Source organism: Stigmatopora argus, chromosome 1, assembly GCF_051989625.1.
Source record: "Stigmatopora argus isolate UIUO_Sarg chromosome 1, RoL_Sarg_1.0, whole genome shotgun sequence".
NCBI lineage: Eukaryota > Metazoa > Chordata > Actinopteri > Syngnathiformes > Syngnathidae > Stigmatopora > Stigmatopora argus.
In genome coordinates this window covers 17,824,606-17,840,767 of record NC_135387.1, presented here as the reverse complement: position 1 = coordinate 17,840,767, position 16,162 = coordinate 17,824,606, and the positions used below count along the sequence as shown (strand labels likewise).

Genomic DNA, 16,162 nt, shown 5'->3' with positions numbered 1-16,162 from the left:
TACGTCAACGTGTTGCCATATTGAATGTGGCTAATATGCCCGAAAAGCAATGCAAACATATGTTACTACTGTATATACTGGTGTAATTTGGAAAATACCTTCCTTAACGGTACTTAAACCCACTTTTTCAGAGAAGAGTGGATTAAATGACGTTTGAAGTTTGATTACCAGTGAATCTTTATCGTTTGCACTCCAGCAAAACATGCCTATTACGATGTATCGAACTAATAATGTTATATTCAATTTCTTATTTTTTATTTAATATTTATTTAATTTTACAGCATTTTGCATAGTTCCATATTTTGTAAAATAGGCACTGTTGCGTTTATATTTGCATACGGCAAATGAATGGCGCTTCCTCACGCAACACTTTGCCACATCCAATACGGCGGTGAACTCGACGCACAAATCGGAACTTTGTTGTGTCTATATAGATATGACGTATACGATTGAGTCCGTGTCTACCTGCTTTTATTGCATTCATTAAACCGTGTGTATTTCGTTCACTTTTTAAAATAAATGTATTTGCCGTTTTTTTATTTGACATCTTGATCTTGATTTTAAGCGTCGTGCGTGAGCTAAATTAGCTCATAATATCGGGACTTTGCTCGTTTCCTAGCACTGGGAGGTCACGACATGTGGAGACACGCAATCAAATCGTTCCTACGCCGAAGCAAAGGACTCGATTTAAGGACAAAAATCCGCCAATCGTGCAGCCGAAGCGAGAAAAAGTGGCTCCTTCCCACGGGATTCGACACCGGTTTGAAGACTTTCAACAGCCTCACCAAACAAAAAGAGCCCCTCATACTGGCTCGCGAAGGAGTAGCCACCTGGTATTGAACACATTCAAGTGATGGAAACAATGTTTACAGAATCGCATTGGTATCTGCCATTGACGGGGGTAGACGCCCAATCCATTTGAATTGGGAGTCCCGTTCATGGATTTCCAGGATGGATCTTCTACAATAACATCATTTTGTTTGTGCTTCAGGTATAGCTGTGGGCCTACCGTTTACGACCACGCCCACTTGGGCCATGCATGGTAATAGTAGAACAGTCTCACGCATTAAATTGAATTTTTCACTCTAATAAACATTGGAACATCTGTTCTCCCTGAAGTTCATACGTCAGGTTTGATGTGCTGCAGAGAATCTTGTCCAGGCTGTTTGGTATCACGGTCATCCATGCCATGGTCATCACAGACATTGATGACAAAATTATTCAGAGAGGGTGGCAGGTAATATACACCAGATTTCCAATTATTTTCAATAAGTATACCAGATGAAAAAATCCTTATAATTATTATTTTTTCTCAGGAGAACCTCTCACCCACCATCATCGCCAGAATGTATGAAGAGGAATTCAAGAAGGATATGATGTCTTTGAAAGTGGGTGTGCATAAATTGCTGTCATTCCTAAAGTAAATTACACATTTTATAAACCCTCTCATCACCGACACTACTTCTTCTATCGCATATTGTTTTATTATCAATTTAATGTGCTTTTAATAAAGTCCAAATGACAACTAACTATTATTCAAGTAGCCCTGATTTTTATATTTTTCAAAAATTAATAATGAAAATGTAGCTATGAAATGTTCCTATTAGACAGAAATTTTGCTGCTCTAAAAAAATGTGAAAATATTTACATCTTAAATGTCTTGTTCTAAGATACACACGTGTGTGTGTGTGTGTGTGTCTGTTTATGTATTTCTATCTAGGTTATTCCTCCTGCAGTGTATTTAAGAGTGACTGAAAACGTAGCACAAATTGTTGCCTTCATTCAGAGAATCATCGCAAATGGAAATGCTTACGCCACAAAAGAAGGTAAGCAGTTTGTCTGTTGATTTGGTTTTCCCTCAACAATTGATTAAAATATAACTCATTTTGATCTACAGGTGATGTGTATTTTGATATTCAGTCCATCGGGGATCGCTACGGCAAGTTTGGGGGAGCCGGAGATGCTCATGAAGCAAGTGGTGAGATAAGATACAGAAGAATTTGATCATCTGTTTTCATGGGTGTCTCGTGTACGGACACTGTAAGAAGAATAAAATGTCATCCAAAATATATATATTTAATTAAAGTACAGATACATTAAAAAAAATAGTATTTAAACATTTCTTGGTTGGTTTTCACCAGTGCAGTTTGCCTTCTCAGCTTGAATGATAAAGACTATGTTTTACAGATGGCTCCATTAAAAAGGATGTGAGGGACTTTGCTCTATGGAAACGATCAAAACCTCAAGAACCCCACTGGGAATCTCCTTGGGGCCCAGGAAGGCCAGGGTGGCATATCGAGTGTTCCACCGTGGCGAGGTAAGCTGGCACCCCGATTAGCCGATTGACTCTCTGCCAGCATTTGGTTGCTTCACTAACCTGTGATGTCTGTCGCTCCTGCGGCCCGTTTAGCTCAATTTTTGGAAGTCAGCTGGATATTCACTCAGGTGGCGTGGACCTGGCTTTCCCCCACCACGAGAATGAGGTGGCGCAGAGTGAAGCCTATCATCAGTGTGAACAGTGGGGCAATTATTTTTTGCACTCAGGTAACTCAAGACATTAAAACTTGAATGATGACATGAACTGGTTCTTGTTTTTAGAATTGTGTCTTTGGAGGCCACTCAGATTTCTTTAATGCACTCGGCTTCTGAATTAGTAGTAAAATACAGCTAAAGACATTTACAAATGAAGTGACAAAATTCTTTTTATACACTTAGGACATTTACACCTCAAAGGCAGTGTGGAAAAAATGTCCAAATCTTTGAAGAACTACATCACTATTAAGGTAACTCGCTTTATTTAAACAACTTACCTCCTGATAATGGCCCCTATATTTTGTGTGTACACTGAGAGGAACTGTTTGTTTTTCCTTTCACGCATCACCAGGACTTCCTGCAGTCTTACTCTGCGAATGAGTTTCGTATGTTCTGCCTTTTGACCAAATACAGATCAGGTATCCGAAAATCAAGAATCTTATAATGTTTGTGTTTTCCTATATTGGTTGCCTTTAGACCTTTTTGTAGGTATATTTACATATAATTTTGTGTTCATCAATACAAGGGATGTAATAAAAAAAGTATATTGAATAATATAAAGAACTGTACTGTTATATGGACTTTGAATATTAACACTTGTTAAATATGGGAACATTTAGAAATTAAAATGACCTAAATGAGCGTTTGTTTTCTATATGGGATTTTGAAATGTCAGGTTTTGACCTAATGAAGAGAACATTTAAGTGACTAGCTCCATCTAGTGTCGAAGCAGAGAAGTGCAACTGAATGTAGGCCAAACTCAAGCTTCTTGTGCAGACCATACTCAATGATAGTTCCATAATTTGCTGCCAATCATTAATAACTGGGCGGCATGCAGTAGTTTAAACACTTCTAGCCTAGACTCTCCAACAATTACCCACCATAAACATACTGCAATTCCTCAAAATGATCACGGCACGTCGTTTTTAATTCTGTTTTGTGTGTACTTTTTTATTTGTGCACTGGTGCTAACAAAGTAACTTCCCCGCAATGTCTCTGCAGCTATAGACTACAGTTCAGGGAGCATGTCTGAGGCCCGGGCCTCTTTGGCTACCGTCACGACCTTCTGTAATGATGCCCAGGCCTACATTAAGGGTCAGCTGGAGTGTTTGCCAATGCAGGAGTCGCTACTCTGGGAGAGGTTGGATCCCGCTTTAAGTTTGCTCTAGCAATTGAAAGGACTTTTTCAGTGCCGTATTCCAGCATGTGGTGATATGATTGCTCACCAGGTTGGCCAAAACAAAAGCCAGCGTGACGGCAGCTCTGGCTGATGACTTTGACACCCCGAGAGCCATAAATGCCATCATGAATTTGGTTTATCAGGGTAACCGCCAACTACAGCCTGTTTCCTCGGTAATGAGTTCATGCTTTTACTTTTCCCACGTTTTTTTACCACCACGTCAACCCTACTTTCCACTTTTGTGGAATCAGGTGGCAGGAGCAACCAGATGTCCTGAAGTGATTGGAGCCATGATTGTTTACTTAAGAGACATCTTGGACGTGTTTGGGATCGATCCATTATATCACAAGGTCAGAATGTTCGTGGATTAGATTAGATAACTTTATTCATCCCGTATTCGGGAAATTTCACTGTCAAGGTAGCAAGAGGGTGAGAATACAGACAGTGGAAAAATGCATTTTAGACATAAACAGGTAATAAATAAGTAAATAAGCGTGTTGCATGAATTATATACCATCAAATATTGCATTTCTGCACCGTACCTTGGCCGTGGAGTGGTCCGAGGAAGCTCATTTTGAAAAAAATCCTGCTCCAATATTTTTTTCTGTGTAGGATGTGGACGTGACAAGGCAGTCTGGAAGTCTCCAGGGTGTTGTCGAGCAGCTGACTCAATTCCGAAGTGAAGTCCGAGCGTTCGCTCTCGCCCGTCAGTCAACATCTTCGGGGACGAACCAAGAAGCACTTTATTCAGACAGATTACCACTCCTTAAAGCGAGTGACGATTTGAGGAAGAATCTGGCACCTCTTGGAGTGCTTATAAAAGTGAGGAATTAGATCTCTTATCGTGTGGGAATGGTCATACTGACATCGAGTTCTTGTTTTTTCAGGATCGAGGGGCCAACTCTACATGGGAGCTGAGGAAGAACGTCTCGGATATTCTACAGGATGAAAGCAGTCATCCACAGAGGATTTCATAATAAAAATGGAAAAGTGAATTTGTGATTAAAGAGAAATCATTTTTAATAGATATCCTGGTATTTTGAATAGAGAGCTCTCATCGTTGTAACCGTCCATTGGCAGCGACAAAAAAAATACATATTTTTGTCTTTCTGGGGAAGGTTTGGTTTGCAAGGTGGATCTTGTTACACAGGAACATTAAGATTTTGGTCTAAATGTTTCAATTAAATCAAAAAATTTGGATGTGATGGATTGTCAATCGAAGTCGTCCAGCTGTTTCAATCAGGCAGTACTGCGGTTCTCTGGCTTTAAATTGATCAGAGAATTACTCGCCAGGGCCAACTCAGAGATAGAAACTCGACCTCTTTGTTTGACAAACTGAGCTACAGCATCCATTTCTGCTGGAGTGATGGAGATAAATTTCCCCCTGTCATCAATGACTCCTGGGGGGAAAAAAAACATTTAAAAATTGAGACAGAACTAGCTACACGACACATGACCATTTGCAAGCATTGCGTTAATACCAATAGGTTATAGCAAAAATATTGCACACGAACCGGTTAGGGAGCCATCTGCTAGCAGGTCCTGCAGTCTAGCAATAGCATCCTTTGTTCTCATTCCAAAATGAGAGGCCAAGTCTTCCAGCAGAACCACTTTTGTCGTCTGATGGACACAGAAGGCAGTGTCACACAAAACCTTGATTACTTGATTATCCCCAAGATAAAATGGGAATGTGTGAGTGTGAGAAAGCACCTCTATGTAATCGATGAATTCTCGGAGCAAGTTACGTGACTGCAAGGAAAAACCAAATCAGTCATCAAAGATGCTGAGCTTGAGATTTAATCATATATAACCTGACCTGGTCTTCAGTGAGCTCCTCCTCCTCACCCTGGTCTTCTACCACAAAGGAAGCTTTGAGCTTGAGGTACTCCTCCTCCTCCCGTTTCTCCTGCTCCTCCTTGGCCCGTCGCTCTTCTTCTTCCTAATGAAAGAACAACGAGTGAGTGCGAAGATGGGATTTATGAAGAGAAATTTTAAAGGAGAAGAGAAAGACCTCTTTTTTTTCCAGTTCTCTTTCTTTCTCCTCCTCCTGTCGTCTCTCCTGATCTCGGAGCTCCTGTATCCTCTTCCTTTCTTCGCGTTCCTCAATCTCAGCCTGAATACAGAATGATTAATAAGATTGAGTAAATTTACCGTAGTCTGGCTGAATGTTGTTTTCACCAGCTGTAAAAACATTTTTAACTGTCCAGCGATGGTTATTCAGCTTTTTGAAGCTGCTAATACATTTTAAACAAACAAACAAAGATAAAGATGCTGCCACACCTCACTATAACAACATTGGTTAAATTTTGCTCCTCTCCACTGTAGAAACATTGAACAGTCGAGAGGTTTCACATTAACAAGCAACTATCACAATGCTCCTACTTGGCTATTACAGAAGAAGCAGACTAATTCACGCAAGCACAATTGGTGGTTTTTCAGTGAGTAAATGAATTTGACTGAAAGACGAGTGACTATTCTCAGCCTCTTACCTCTCGCTGGGCTTTCTTGGCCTGTTTCTCTTCAAGCTTCCTTTGCTTTTTGGCTCCAATTTTTGCAGTCGGCTGCGAGTCCTGCAGTTCCGCCTCATCGTCTTCTTCTACCTGCTGCTCTAGCTCTTCTTCTGAAATGACCAAAGCATTCTAGGGTTTGCTCATTTTCACAGATTATGGCCTACTCCAAAATCAAAATTCTGTCAGCAATACAAATTGTGAATTGAAATTCAGTGACATAGATGTGTCAGGTTTTCTTCTTTTTCTTTCTTTTTTTTTTTTTTACCAAGATCCTCTTCTTCTCTCTGTGGTCTTCTGTTGGCCATCGCCCCTGCAAGGTTCCTCCTTCGACGCGGCATGCCAGCCCCCCGCTCCACCGCGGCCGGGCGTGGACGGACCACCGCCGCTCGGACCACCGCCTGCTCATGCTCTCTGTCAGCTGCACACAGTGTTGAACCACTACAGTTGAAAAAACACTCAGCAAACTACAATAACTTTTGAATAAATCAAGACCTCTATGACAGTGCCAATCAAAACTAAGCATCATGATTTTTTAGTTCCTCTATTTCCGCATTGCCTAACTGCACTACTTTACTTGTCTATTTTAATAAAGATGAACTCATTGGCTGCCATTGATTGACAGCTGTTGATTTGAGAGTGATCATTTGCTGCAGCCTATCAAATATTTTTGGAATCAGCGATTCTACCCAATATCCCACCGATTAAAAAAATAATCAGTGGAATGTTAATAAAACTGGTGTTATTGATCAATCAATGTTGACTTTATTTAGCACATTGTGGCGTCTGTACTGTGTGTGTATAGTAAATAACCGGTGTTGAGTCAGTACTTGCACTATGTTGAAGTGTTAGATTACACAAGGGTCTGTACTTTTCCTTAGAAGGCTACACAATGTGGGTACTGTTGATATTTCTTTCCTGATGACGAAACACGCGTGAACTAATGTCACAACTACAACGTAAATGATTGATCGAATATTCGCAAGTTCTGGCCAGGAGTAAGCGTAGAAAGTGTCAAAACGCAGTCAAATCTTTCGAAATAAATTGCGAGCAAGCTCCTCAGCTCTCTTTGACTTGCCTTCCTGCGTCTTCTTCCGCAACTTGACCGCAAACAAGAGCAGAAGAGCAAGGATAGCAGCAGCTATCACGTACAAGACGAGATCCATTTTACGTGTTAACCTGTATCATATGTGGGGAAACTGCTAGAGTCGTGACACTTCTGAAACGTCAACAACTCACTTTAATTCTTCTTCGTTGGTAGTCTCATTCTTCTTCTGCTGCTGCTTCGGCTTCTTCTTCTCTTTCGCATTTCCGGCAGACACGACGCCAGTACTGCATCGTGCTGCCTTTCCCTGGGGGGCGTCGAGTAGTCCACCCCCCACTTATCTTGTCCTTTCCCGTATCCTACCCTGCCATTTAGACACCTCTTATCAACCATTACCGCTACTGTCCCTTGATCTAAGGTACAAATCTCGTTATTTCCCCCCAATCAAACTCCAAGGTAGATTTTTTTTCCTGAACCGCTTTAAACTCACAAGGGTCGCAGGGGGTGCTGGAGCCTATCCCAGCTGACTTCAGACACGAGGCAGGGGACACCGTGAATTGGTGGCCAGCCAATCGCAGGGTACAAGGAGACTAAGGACAACCATTCTCGCTCACACTCATAACTAGGGTGAATTTAGAGCATACAACCAGCCTACTATGCATGTTTTTGGAATGTGGGAGGAAACCGGAGTACCCAGAGAAAACCTATGCAGGCCCGGGGAGAACATGCAAACTCCACACAGGTGGACTGACCTGGATTCAAACCCATGACCCCAGAACTGTGAGACCGACGCGCTGACCACTGCCCACCGAAAAAAAAACGACTCCAAATGTCATTTACACGTTGAAAAATTGTGAGTCATTTTAAAGCAGCCTTTTAAAATAGTGGAGCATATTAAAGGAAGTAGTATAATTCTCATCCACCACTAGATGACGTTGGCAAAGTATGCATAAGTACCTAAAAGGTCTTCCTTGATTTATAGAAGTGATTTTTTTCTAAGTGTGTATCTCATAGTGTTTCATGGTTGAGCACACACGAGAATGCGTCATCTGTCAGTATGCTTTCGAGTGATCTCCCCTCCCTTCTCGTGCAATGGACATTCCAAGTGCACCACTACAGCTTTGCTTTAGGAAAAGGGATACAATGCAGATTTGTTGGAGTACTGCAAGAAAAAAGAATGGATGTCATATATGAATGCAGTTTAAGTACTGTGTGAACAGCCACTTAATGAGTTTGAATTGTGTATTCAGTTGAAATGAACTCTCCTAATACGTAAATGTGATTGGCTGACCACCAATTGCGGGTGCCAAGAGTCAATTGAGATAGGCTCCAGCACCCCTTGTGAGGATAAGCGGTAGAGAAAATGAATGAAAACAGAATTTGCTCAATTCTAAATGAGAAGAGACTGTGCAGAAATATATCCACACTATATTTGATTTTAATCCTAAAGAACAATGCAACATTGGTTTTTCAAAGACGACAAGATCGGTTTACATTGTGTGAAAAGTAAATTGTTTCACGTTGTACAGAAAAGGAATGGTGTGGACGCAAGGTTGGAGAAATGGAGAAAGTAAAAAAAAGCGGGTATTGTTTCACTTCTAACTGAAGGAGACCCTTGTATGGGTGGGACAGTACTTTTCCATCAGTGGTGACATTTGGAGGACACAGCCTGCTTTTGGATAAAGAACTCCCTGCAATCGGAGACGCCATGCTCGCTCTCGCTTTCTCTTTCTCTCTTTATCTCGCTGTACATTCTGTCTCATAAGTCCAGTTACTTTGTAGCCGCTGATAAGACATTTTCGGCATACATGCTGACTAAGGCGGCGTGTGTGCGTGTGTGATGGGCCCAAGACTGTCAAAGAGCCCTAAAAAAAGGGGGAGTTCAGTTGAAGGACATTCCTTGAAGGACGTTGCCCTTGCCGCAGCGCCTCTATTTCCTGGTTCACCACTCAGGTGATCTACAGAAAAGAGGAGGAGGAGTTTGTGGCAGCTCATCTCTGTCTTGGGTGTCGATGTCCTGAGTAGTAATTGCAAAGAGGAAACGCTGTCGTACAGTCGTGATGCTGGAACGTGACTGATGGCCGCCGCAAAGCTTATTAAGGGCTTCGGCCCCCATCAAAAGACAATTGCAGGTGGGGCGATGAGCACAAGGTCATGCGGCTGGAAGAAGGAAGTAGTCATAAGCGAGGGGGTTGGACACGGAGGCAAGACAGGAAGTGGTGCAGAGCTCCGCAAGGTGACTCCTCTTTAGGACACGACTCCAAAAGAGTTTAGCACGCATTTTCCCGCAGTGTATTTGCATCATGCAGGCATGACCATTGCCCGAAATGCAGCATCAACATGACCACATATGAAAATCAACGGTGTTCATGTTTCTCATTTCTTGGTCCAAACAACAACAAAAAACTAATTTCACTATGCAAATAAGACCCTCTATTCTCGTCAATTGGGGGAATTTCACTGGCAATCCAATGGGAATTTGCTTAAATGACGCATTTTAAAAAACTAGACTAGTTTAATAGTAGTCTCTAAGTGATGGCTGGTTGCTACTATTGTTTAGAGGTCAAATTGTATAGCAAGGGCAGTTTCGTGAGAGACTTGAAACACGCATACAAACATGCACACAAACTTTGTTGACACTGACTGCAATCAGCGTGTGATCTATCACCATGATATGAATGTAAATGTCCTAATTGAATTGTTTGACTTCCACCCAAAGCATTTTTACTCTTTGCATATAGTTGTTTTTTTCCTCATGTACATAAAATTAACTTTTTGAAGAAAAAAAATTGCATATGTTCTTTGAAGTTGTACTCAATAGACCCCATCATGCATTAGGATCGTATTTTCTTGCTCTTACGTGAGACGCAAGACTGTGATTTACAGCATAATATTCTCACATCAGTCAAACAATCTGTTAATGGTTGTCGGACTTATATTGCTGGTGTCACAAGGGGCGGGCCAAATGACCTTGAGTAACAAAGGCATTGGGGCTTCATTGTGCTTTGTTTTTTCTTCTTCCTTTATGTAGATGAGGTTACATTTTCTTTCTAAAGGGTAAAACATAAAAATAAAGTGAGGAAAAAATGTTCATTTTTGCTTTTGAAAGGTGTTCCAAAAGGTTTGCCACATCAAACAGGAGAAAGCAATAGAAATAACATTTTTATCCTAATTAATTTCATCTGCGTAAGGGTGAGGAAAACCTTTTTTCTAATGATCCACTTTAACATGATAAAATGATATTTTCACCATATATTGAAGAAAAAAAAGTTTTACATTTTAGCTAACGGACGTCATGTTGCAACTATTGAGAATAACTTTTTGAAAAAGGAAAACGATTACTTTGAACGTATCTAGAGCAACACAGAGCCATATCACACAAATGGATGTCAGCTAAATATTCATAGGTTACCAAATCTAATTAAAATGGATTTTAAACCTTGTGCAGGACAGTCACGGCCGCAAGTGCATTTTGAATGACTCTATTAAACAGTAAGAAAACAAACTTTATGAGCACATTCATTCACAAGCTGCCAATGGCTAAATGTAATGCTGAGTAATGCACCATGCAGACTTGAGCAAACATCACTTATACACTCTTATTTGCCTGACTATGACATCAGTCATCAGGCAGGGCCCCCACTTTTAAACCAACATGCAGTTACCGATACTATACTACTATGTAAAAATAGTTCATTTAAAATATCACCACTTTGCTTTTTATGTCCATCGCGAGGGAACATAAACGTTGCGATGAAAACAGGCTTACTGATCATTAATAAGTACTATAGGTAATTGCAATTGCACTGGTTCTAATCCCAGATAAGAAGCCCTCTGTGTTTTCATACAGCAGAGGAGAGCCACTCAAATCGGTCACCCACCGCCGTTTTAGCCACGCCCCCAAAACATTAGGCATACTGAAATGGCGAAAAAAACATGGCTTCTCCCAAATTGAGTTGTGAAAATACTGCCATCTGACTGATTAGTTTCCCCAAATGCTGAACCGTGTCCTCGTCCAGGTGGTTTCTTTCCTTTTCCTTTCTGAGATTCAGAGCCTACATTACGGTTCCGTGTAACACGCAAAATGTCTCTAATTCAAAAGTGCTGGGGAATATGTCAGTGGCTTGGCTCTTCTTTTTTGCTCAAATATTAACCATCACATGAATTATTGGAAGGATTGAGGGTTAAACTTTGGACTGGTGTAAGTGGCGGCTAAATGTGAGCGAGATCTTGATTAATTTGTAACCAAATGTTTCGTAAGCATGTCCCTTTCAACACCGGGAGGCTTAGCCGGTCCGTATGGAAGGAGTTGTGGTAAATTGCAAGTACCTCCAACAAAGGAGGAAGAGCCATGAATATTCAATAGACAGTTGTTATTACATTAGGTCTTAAATTGAATTGAAATTGAATAAATATATGCCATTCAGTGATTCTTCATTTTGATTAAAAGAAGGGATTTTTGTCAAAGTTAAAATCAGGGCAGGGTGGAAATCAAGTATGAGGAAAAAAAACATTTGATTGCCCATTCCTGTTTCATAGTAATTCGATTTATTCTATTACCTAACCTCAGGAACGCCTTGGGAAGAGCTGGATGAAGACGCACGTCTGGAATTCCCTGCTGAATATGCTGCCCCCCGCGACCCGACCTTGGCTAAGCGGGTGAAATTGGAAAGATGGATGGATCTATTAAAGTGCCATAATGGTGGGCAGTTGGGCTCAGCAAGGCCTTCTCTGCTAGCCCAAAAACATTCACATTACTACATACATCCACATGTGGATGATAAACCAGTATAGTATGACCAATCCGATTACATGCTAATCTTCCTAAGGTTTCAGAATCAGTCATGTTGGGAAATTTTTAGAAAAACTGTTGTATGTGAGCGATTGAACTTCGTATTCAACCAATTAGATTTCATAATAGTTCAAAATAATGTTAGTGTTTTTCTATCTTTGATTTTTATTGGCCAGAGCAAAACTATTTCAGTCATTTTCGACTTGGAAAACCTCTTTGTAGCAATCTAGATGCATTCAAACATTAGAATTATGTAGAAAAACTGATGTAATTTATATTTTAGGCATTAACCACATACAGAAATATAAAGTTATTGATGTTGAACTGAAGTAACTTGTACTGTGGTGCAGCTGTATGGCAGCCATAAAACCTGTGGTTCGGGGAAAAAAATCTTGCTAGCAGGCAATTTTGCATCACTATTTTAATATCAATTTATGAAGAAAGGGAAAACAATGATGTACGGAAAATCTGCGAAACCTTAGCATCAAATGTTCGTTACCTTACGTTGTTCCTGATTTTATTTTTTTTCAAAGCAAGTGGATAGTAAAGGGACATTCTACATTTATGGTTTCTCAAATGTCAACATGATAGTGGCAGTATTAAGAGGTGGAATAAATCAGCCAAGTGCTTACTGGAAGCCAAAGTACTATAATCCTGGTGCAAAGAGCCCAAACAACCACTGTTGGTTGTTAAAAATAGCTTCCTTTAACATTTTTCTATTTTTATTTATTATTGCCTTCATTTTAATTTCCGCCACAAATCTATTGAACTCAGTGAGCTGGGTGAGTAAAGTGTTGGAATGAGTGTTGGTCATTTGGTAAATTATAATGCGGTTATTTTGGACCTACTGGTACACCGCCAACTCATTTGACACCAATCAGCTGTCTTCTTTGCATTCCCTTTGAGGGCGGCGGGCTTGTGCCGCACTGCTTGTTCTACGCCGTGGAAGATGAAACTGTTTTGCTCATAACGCATACTTGGTATAAGCTAGGAAGTGATGAATTATTTGGGTTATTTTTTCCACACCAAATGTTTGTGTCTGCTTGTGACCTCCTGTGATGTGGAAATTGGGAGGATTTTGTTCATTGTTTTCTCACAATTGTAATCTTTTCTTTGTTTGACTATTTATTAGGGAAAACAATTGGGCAATTTGTAAGAAAAGTGATTTCTCACAAAAGTTATCTTGAAGTTCATTGGCTATGCATACAAACAAAGGCACATTAGCAAGCAGGAAGTCACCGCTTCGAGCTTACCCTCTTGAACCAATATATCACAATTTCTCCTCTATTGTGATATCTATATCAGTCGCTGAAAACACCATCACTATTCACATTTATTTTGATGCTTTTTGGTGTGTCGTTAAAGAAGTTAAATGTAGCCAAACATTCTTTTAAAACCATACACATTAACCAAGTTCCTTTAAGAAGTGGCATTTAAGCTTGCCATAATGGTTCTGTCAATAATTGACTTCCGGAATTATGTGGCGGCCTTGCCTTGTGAAAAGACAATGGCTATTTCTATATTATATGCTCTCCACGGTGTTTATCCACCAAAAATGTGTCATAGCATCGTCCGTGCACTGTGATAGTTGATGTACCTGCATGGATTTGAATTTAGAAACCAATTGTAGGCATTGCAAATACCATAGTAGCTGTTAGATAACTCTAGTGTACAGTAATGTATGGCATATGAGAAAAAAAAAGTCACAGTTAATGACAAATGAACCTCTTTGAGCACTTTGGACTTTGAATACATTGACGCACAGAATTGTGGACTCATTTAAGCATAGCACAAAGTTAAGAGCAAACCATCACCACTAACTAATGGACTTTTGTAAATCCACTTCTATTACATTATAAGCGGGTGGCCCAAACATTGTTAGGTAGATAAAGCCAGGAAGAGGTCTCAAAATGTAATGGGATCTTATTGGAGCGTGGACACAACTATGGCAAACTTTTTTTGGGGGTAGTGCCACTTATTCCACCTTAGAGTCCCAGTGAGCTAGATTTAGAGGTTAGCCTATTTAATACTTTCATTTCAGTAAATGTCTCCACAGTGCACCTCCTTCTTTCTGGGCCATCAGACATTAGTCACAGATCACGTGGACTTTCAAAATCACAGCACTTCCCACTTCTACTCTGTACATTTTGTTGAAAGCTTGCAGTTTTTCACCAGTTAGTACGACATCGTATATTTATATCGGAGTCAAGAGAGCAATACTATTATTACAACCCATGCCTCGGTATAAAGCCGCCCCAAGAATTCATTTTTTTTCTTCAAGACCACTACAATATTGAGGTGACGGTTATTGGTCATATCACAATATAACAATGTGATGAATAAACTAACATCCCAAATATCAAGCTACAAAAATATTTACATTTTCATTATAATCCAATGATAATAAAGATATGAACTTTGTATGGCATACAACAATCACTATCTGGATATTTTCTGGTTTTACCAGCAAGCTTTAAAATACAAACCTGAAACTCCTAAAAATGACTTCTTTGCAGCTACACTATGTAGTACGAGTCCATCAAACAACCCACAGCACCCACACGCCCCGTTTGCACACAAACCCTCACAAAATACATGTTTATTGTGTATACAAGCAGAGAAAAGATGGTAGTCTTCTGATTCCGGATCTGGCCAGTTTACGTCCCTGGAATATCAGGTCGTGGTAGAAATGGACAATTCTTATTCTTGTTGCCTCAAAATGAGTTAATCATTACGTGAATGTGGATGCGTCCCATGCAGCGCTTCAACATCAATTATTTTGAAGAGCAAAGGGTCAACGTGTCAAGGTGATTTGATGCTGTGTTCACACAGGCATCGAAAGCAAACTTTCACCAGATGCAGTATTCTATTTTGCTGATCCCTTTAAACCAATTCTAAATTGATGACAAATCCCAAGCTTTTGCAATACTTATTGGCTCTGTTGTTCAAGATGGCATGAGTACAGGGTGAGAGCGTCCTTGAGGTGATATGTAAAGGTTGCTACCACCATGTGCAGAGGCTAGGCCGAGCCTGCCTTACACATCCATGTTTACATTTAAACAAGCAGCCGAAGCACATTGCTGAGCAATTTCACACATGCGCGCACCGGCACACGCATCACACACAGACAGGAATGTGAAGGTGTCCCTTCACTATCTGTTTGTGAATGCATGCTGGGTTTGATTCACTGACCTAAGGGATTTTTGACAGGATTTTGCATTGCTTATCTGTGTGGGATTTGTTTTATTGAACCACAAACAAGTTGTGATTGCCGAGGAAAAAGCAATTTTCCCTACTGTTAGGAGGTTTTACTTTAAATAATACAGAGGATGTGTGAATAATAAAAAGAAAACCTCTATATGTCTGAGGATTTTGCTTCTTGTTAGATTAGATTAGATTAGATTAGATAACTTTATGCTTCCCGTATTCGGGAAATTTCATTGAATTTATTTGTGCATTTAAGGAACGGCTCCCTTTCATCTGCTGTTACACAATTATGAAGTCTTTAGAATACTATTGGAAATGTAATAGTTATTTCTTTATTTAGTAAATTGACACAAGATTGTTGCATTTCCACTTAGTTTCACATTTGTGCCGTTTCTGTTTGATAGTAATAAATTTCACATGGCACTTGTTTGCGAAAAAATGCTTGCCTGATATGATATTGCATTTAAATAGGCCTTTGCAAATGTATCATTAAAACTTTTTAGAAACTCAAAGAAACCAAACCCGAATGCCTGCTGTTTTTTGGCCGTGTCGCTCACTGTGGGCTGGGCCAAAAAACATTGTTCATTGAAGTGCAAATGAAAACATCAGGTCATTTTTACGAGTCAATCCAAGGGAAACATATTTTGCTCTCATGTTTTATGTCTGCAATGGATTCACTAATAATGGGAAACGTTCCCACTAGGACCAAAGTTCCACTAAACTTTTTTCACCTATATAGGAATTATTTAATTAGCTGCCTGCTTAGTCTTTTACGAATAGAAAATGGAAGTTTGCTTTGTCTTTCATTAAGGATATAAAATATTCAAGTAACTATCCATCCATCTATTTTCAATCGCGGGCTCGTGGAGCCTATTCAAGCACTACACCTTAAATTGACT

The 16,162-nt window shown here is 40.1% G+C and overlaps 2 protein-coding genes across 3 annotated transcripts; one reads left to right on the top strand and one right to left on the bottom strand.

The window, feature by feature from the left end:
* The first annotated feature begins 512 nt into the window (after positions 1–512).
* cars2 (cysteinyl-tRNA synthetase 2, mitochondrial) lies at positions 513–4,707 on the top strand. 2 transcript variants are annotated; one of them, XM_077608377.1, is made up of 15 exons: positions 513–833; positions 992–1,042; positions 1,120–1,237; positions 1,317–1,388; positions 1,721–1,826; positions 1,898–1,978; positions 2,188–2,317; positions 2,411–2,544; positions 2,716–2,783; positions 2,885–2,951; positions 3,535–3,673; positions 3,762–3,885; positions 3,964–4,062; positions 4,325–4,534; positions 4,600–4,707. In XM_077608377.1, the coding sequence occupies exons 1-15, from the start codon at positions 637–639 to the stop codon at positions 4,687–4,689; spliced, it is 1,686 nt and encodes a 561-aa protein (XP_077464503.1). In that variant the 5' UTR covers positions 513–636; the 3' UTR covers positions 4,690–4,707. The 2 variants fall into 2 exon arrangements, with proteins under 2 accessions (XP_077464503.1, XP_077464505.1); XM_077608379.1 differs by having other exon boundaries at positions 769–882.
* Positions 4,708–7,480, bottom strand: ddrgk1 (DDRGK domain containing 1). The gene is made up of 8 exons (XM_077608380.1): positions 7,298–7,480; positions 6,488–6,640; positions 6,202–6,332; positions 5,724–5,825; positions 5,529–5,651; positions 5,423–5,461; positions 5,227–5,332; positions 4,708–5,112 (listed from the first exon to the last, which is right to left on the bottom strand). The coding sequence occupies exons 1-8, from the start codon at positions 7,383–7,385 to the stop codon at positions 4,952–4,954; spliced, it is 903 nt and encodes a 300-aa protein (XP_077464506.1). The 5' UTR covers positions 7,386–7,480; the 3' UTR covers positions 4,708–4,951.
* Positions 7,481–16,162: the final 8,682 nt, after the last annotated feature.

Bases quoted from the DNA above. Each gene is read 5' to 3' on its own strand.
- ddrgk1 (XM_077608380.1), bottom strand. From the start codon at position 7,385: ATGGATCTCGTCTTGTACGTGATAGCTGCTGCTATCCTTGCTCTTCTG. The intron at 5,826-6,201 runs GTAAGAGGCTGA...TTCTGTATTCAG, and splicing joins CCAAGAAAGCCCAGCGAGAG to GCTGAGATTGAGGAACGCGA. The intron at 5,333-5,422 runs GTGCTTTCTCAC...TGTGTCCATCAG, and splicing joins AATTCATCGATTACATAGAG to ACGACAAAAGTGGTTCTGCT.
- cars2 (XM_077608377.1), top strand. From the start codon at position 637: ATGTGGAGACACGCAATCAAATCGTTCCTACGCCGAAGCAAAGGACTC. The intron at 1,979-2,187 runs GTGAGATAAGAT...TATGTTTTACAG, and splicing joins AGATGCTCATGAAGCAAGTG to ATGGCTCCATTAAAAAGGAT. The intron at 4,535-4,599 runs GTGAGGAATTAG...TTGTTTTTTCAG, and splicing joins CTCTTGGAGTGCTTATAAAA to GATCGAGGGGCCAACTCTAC.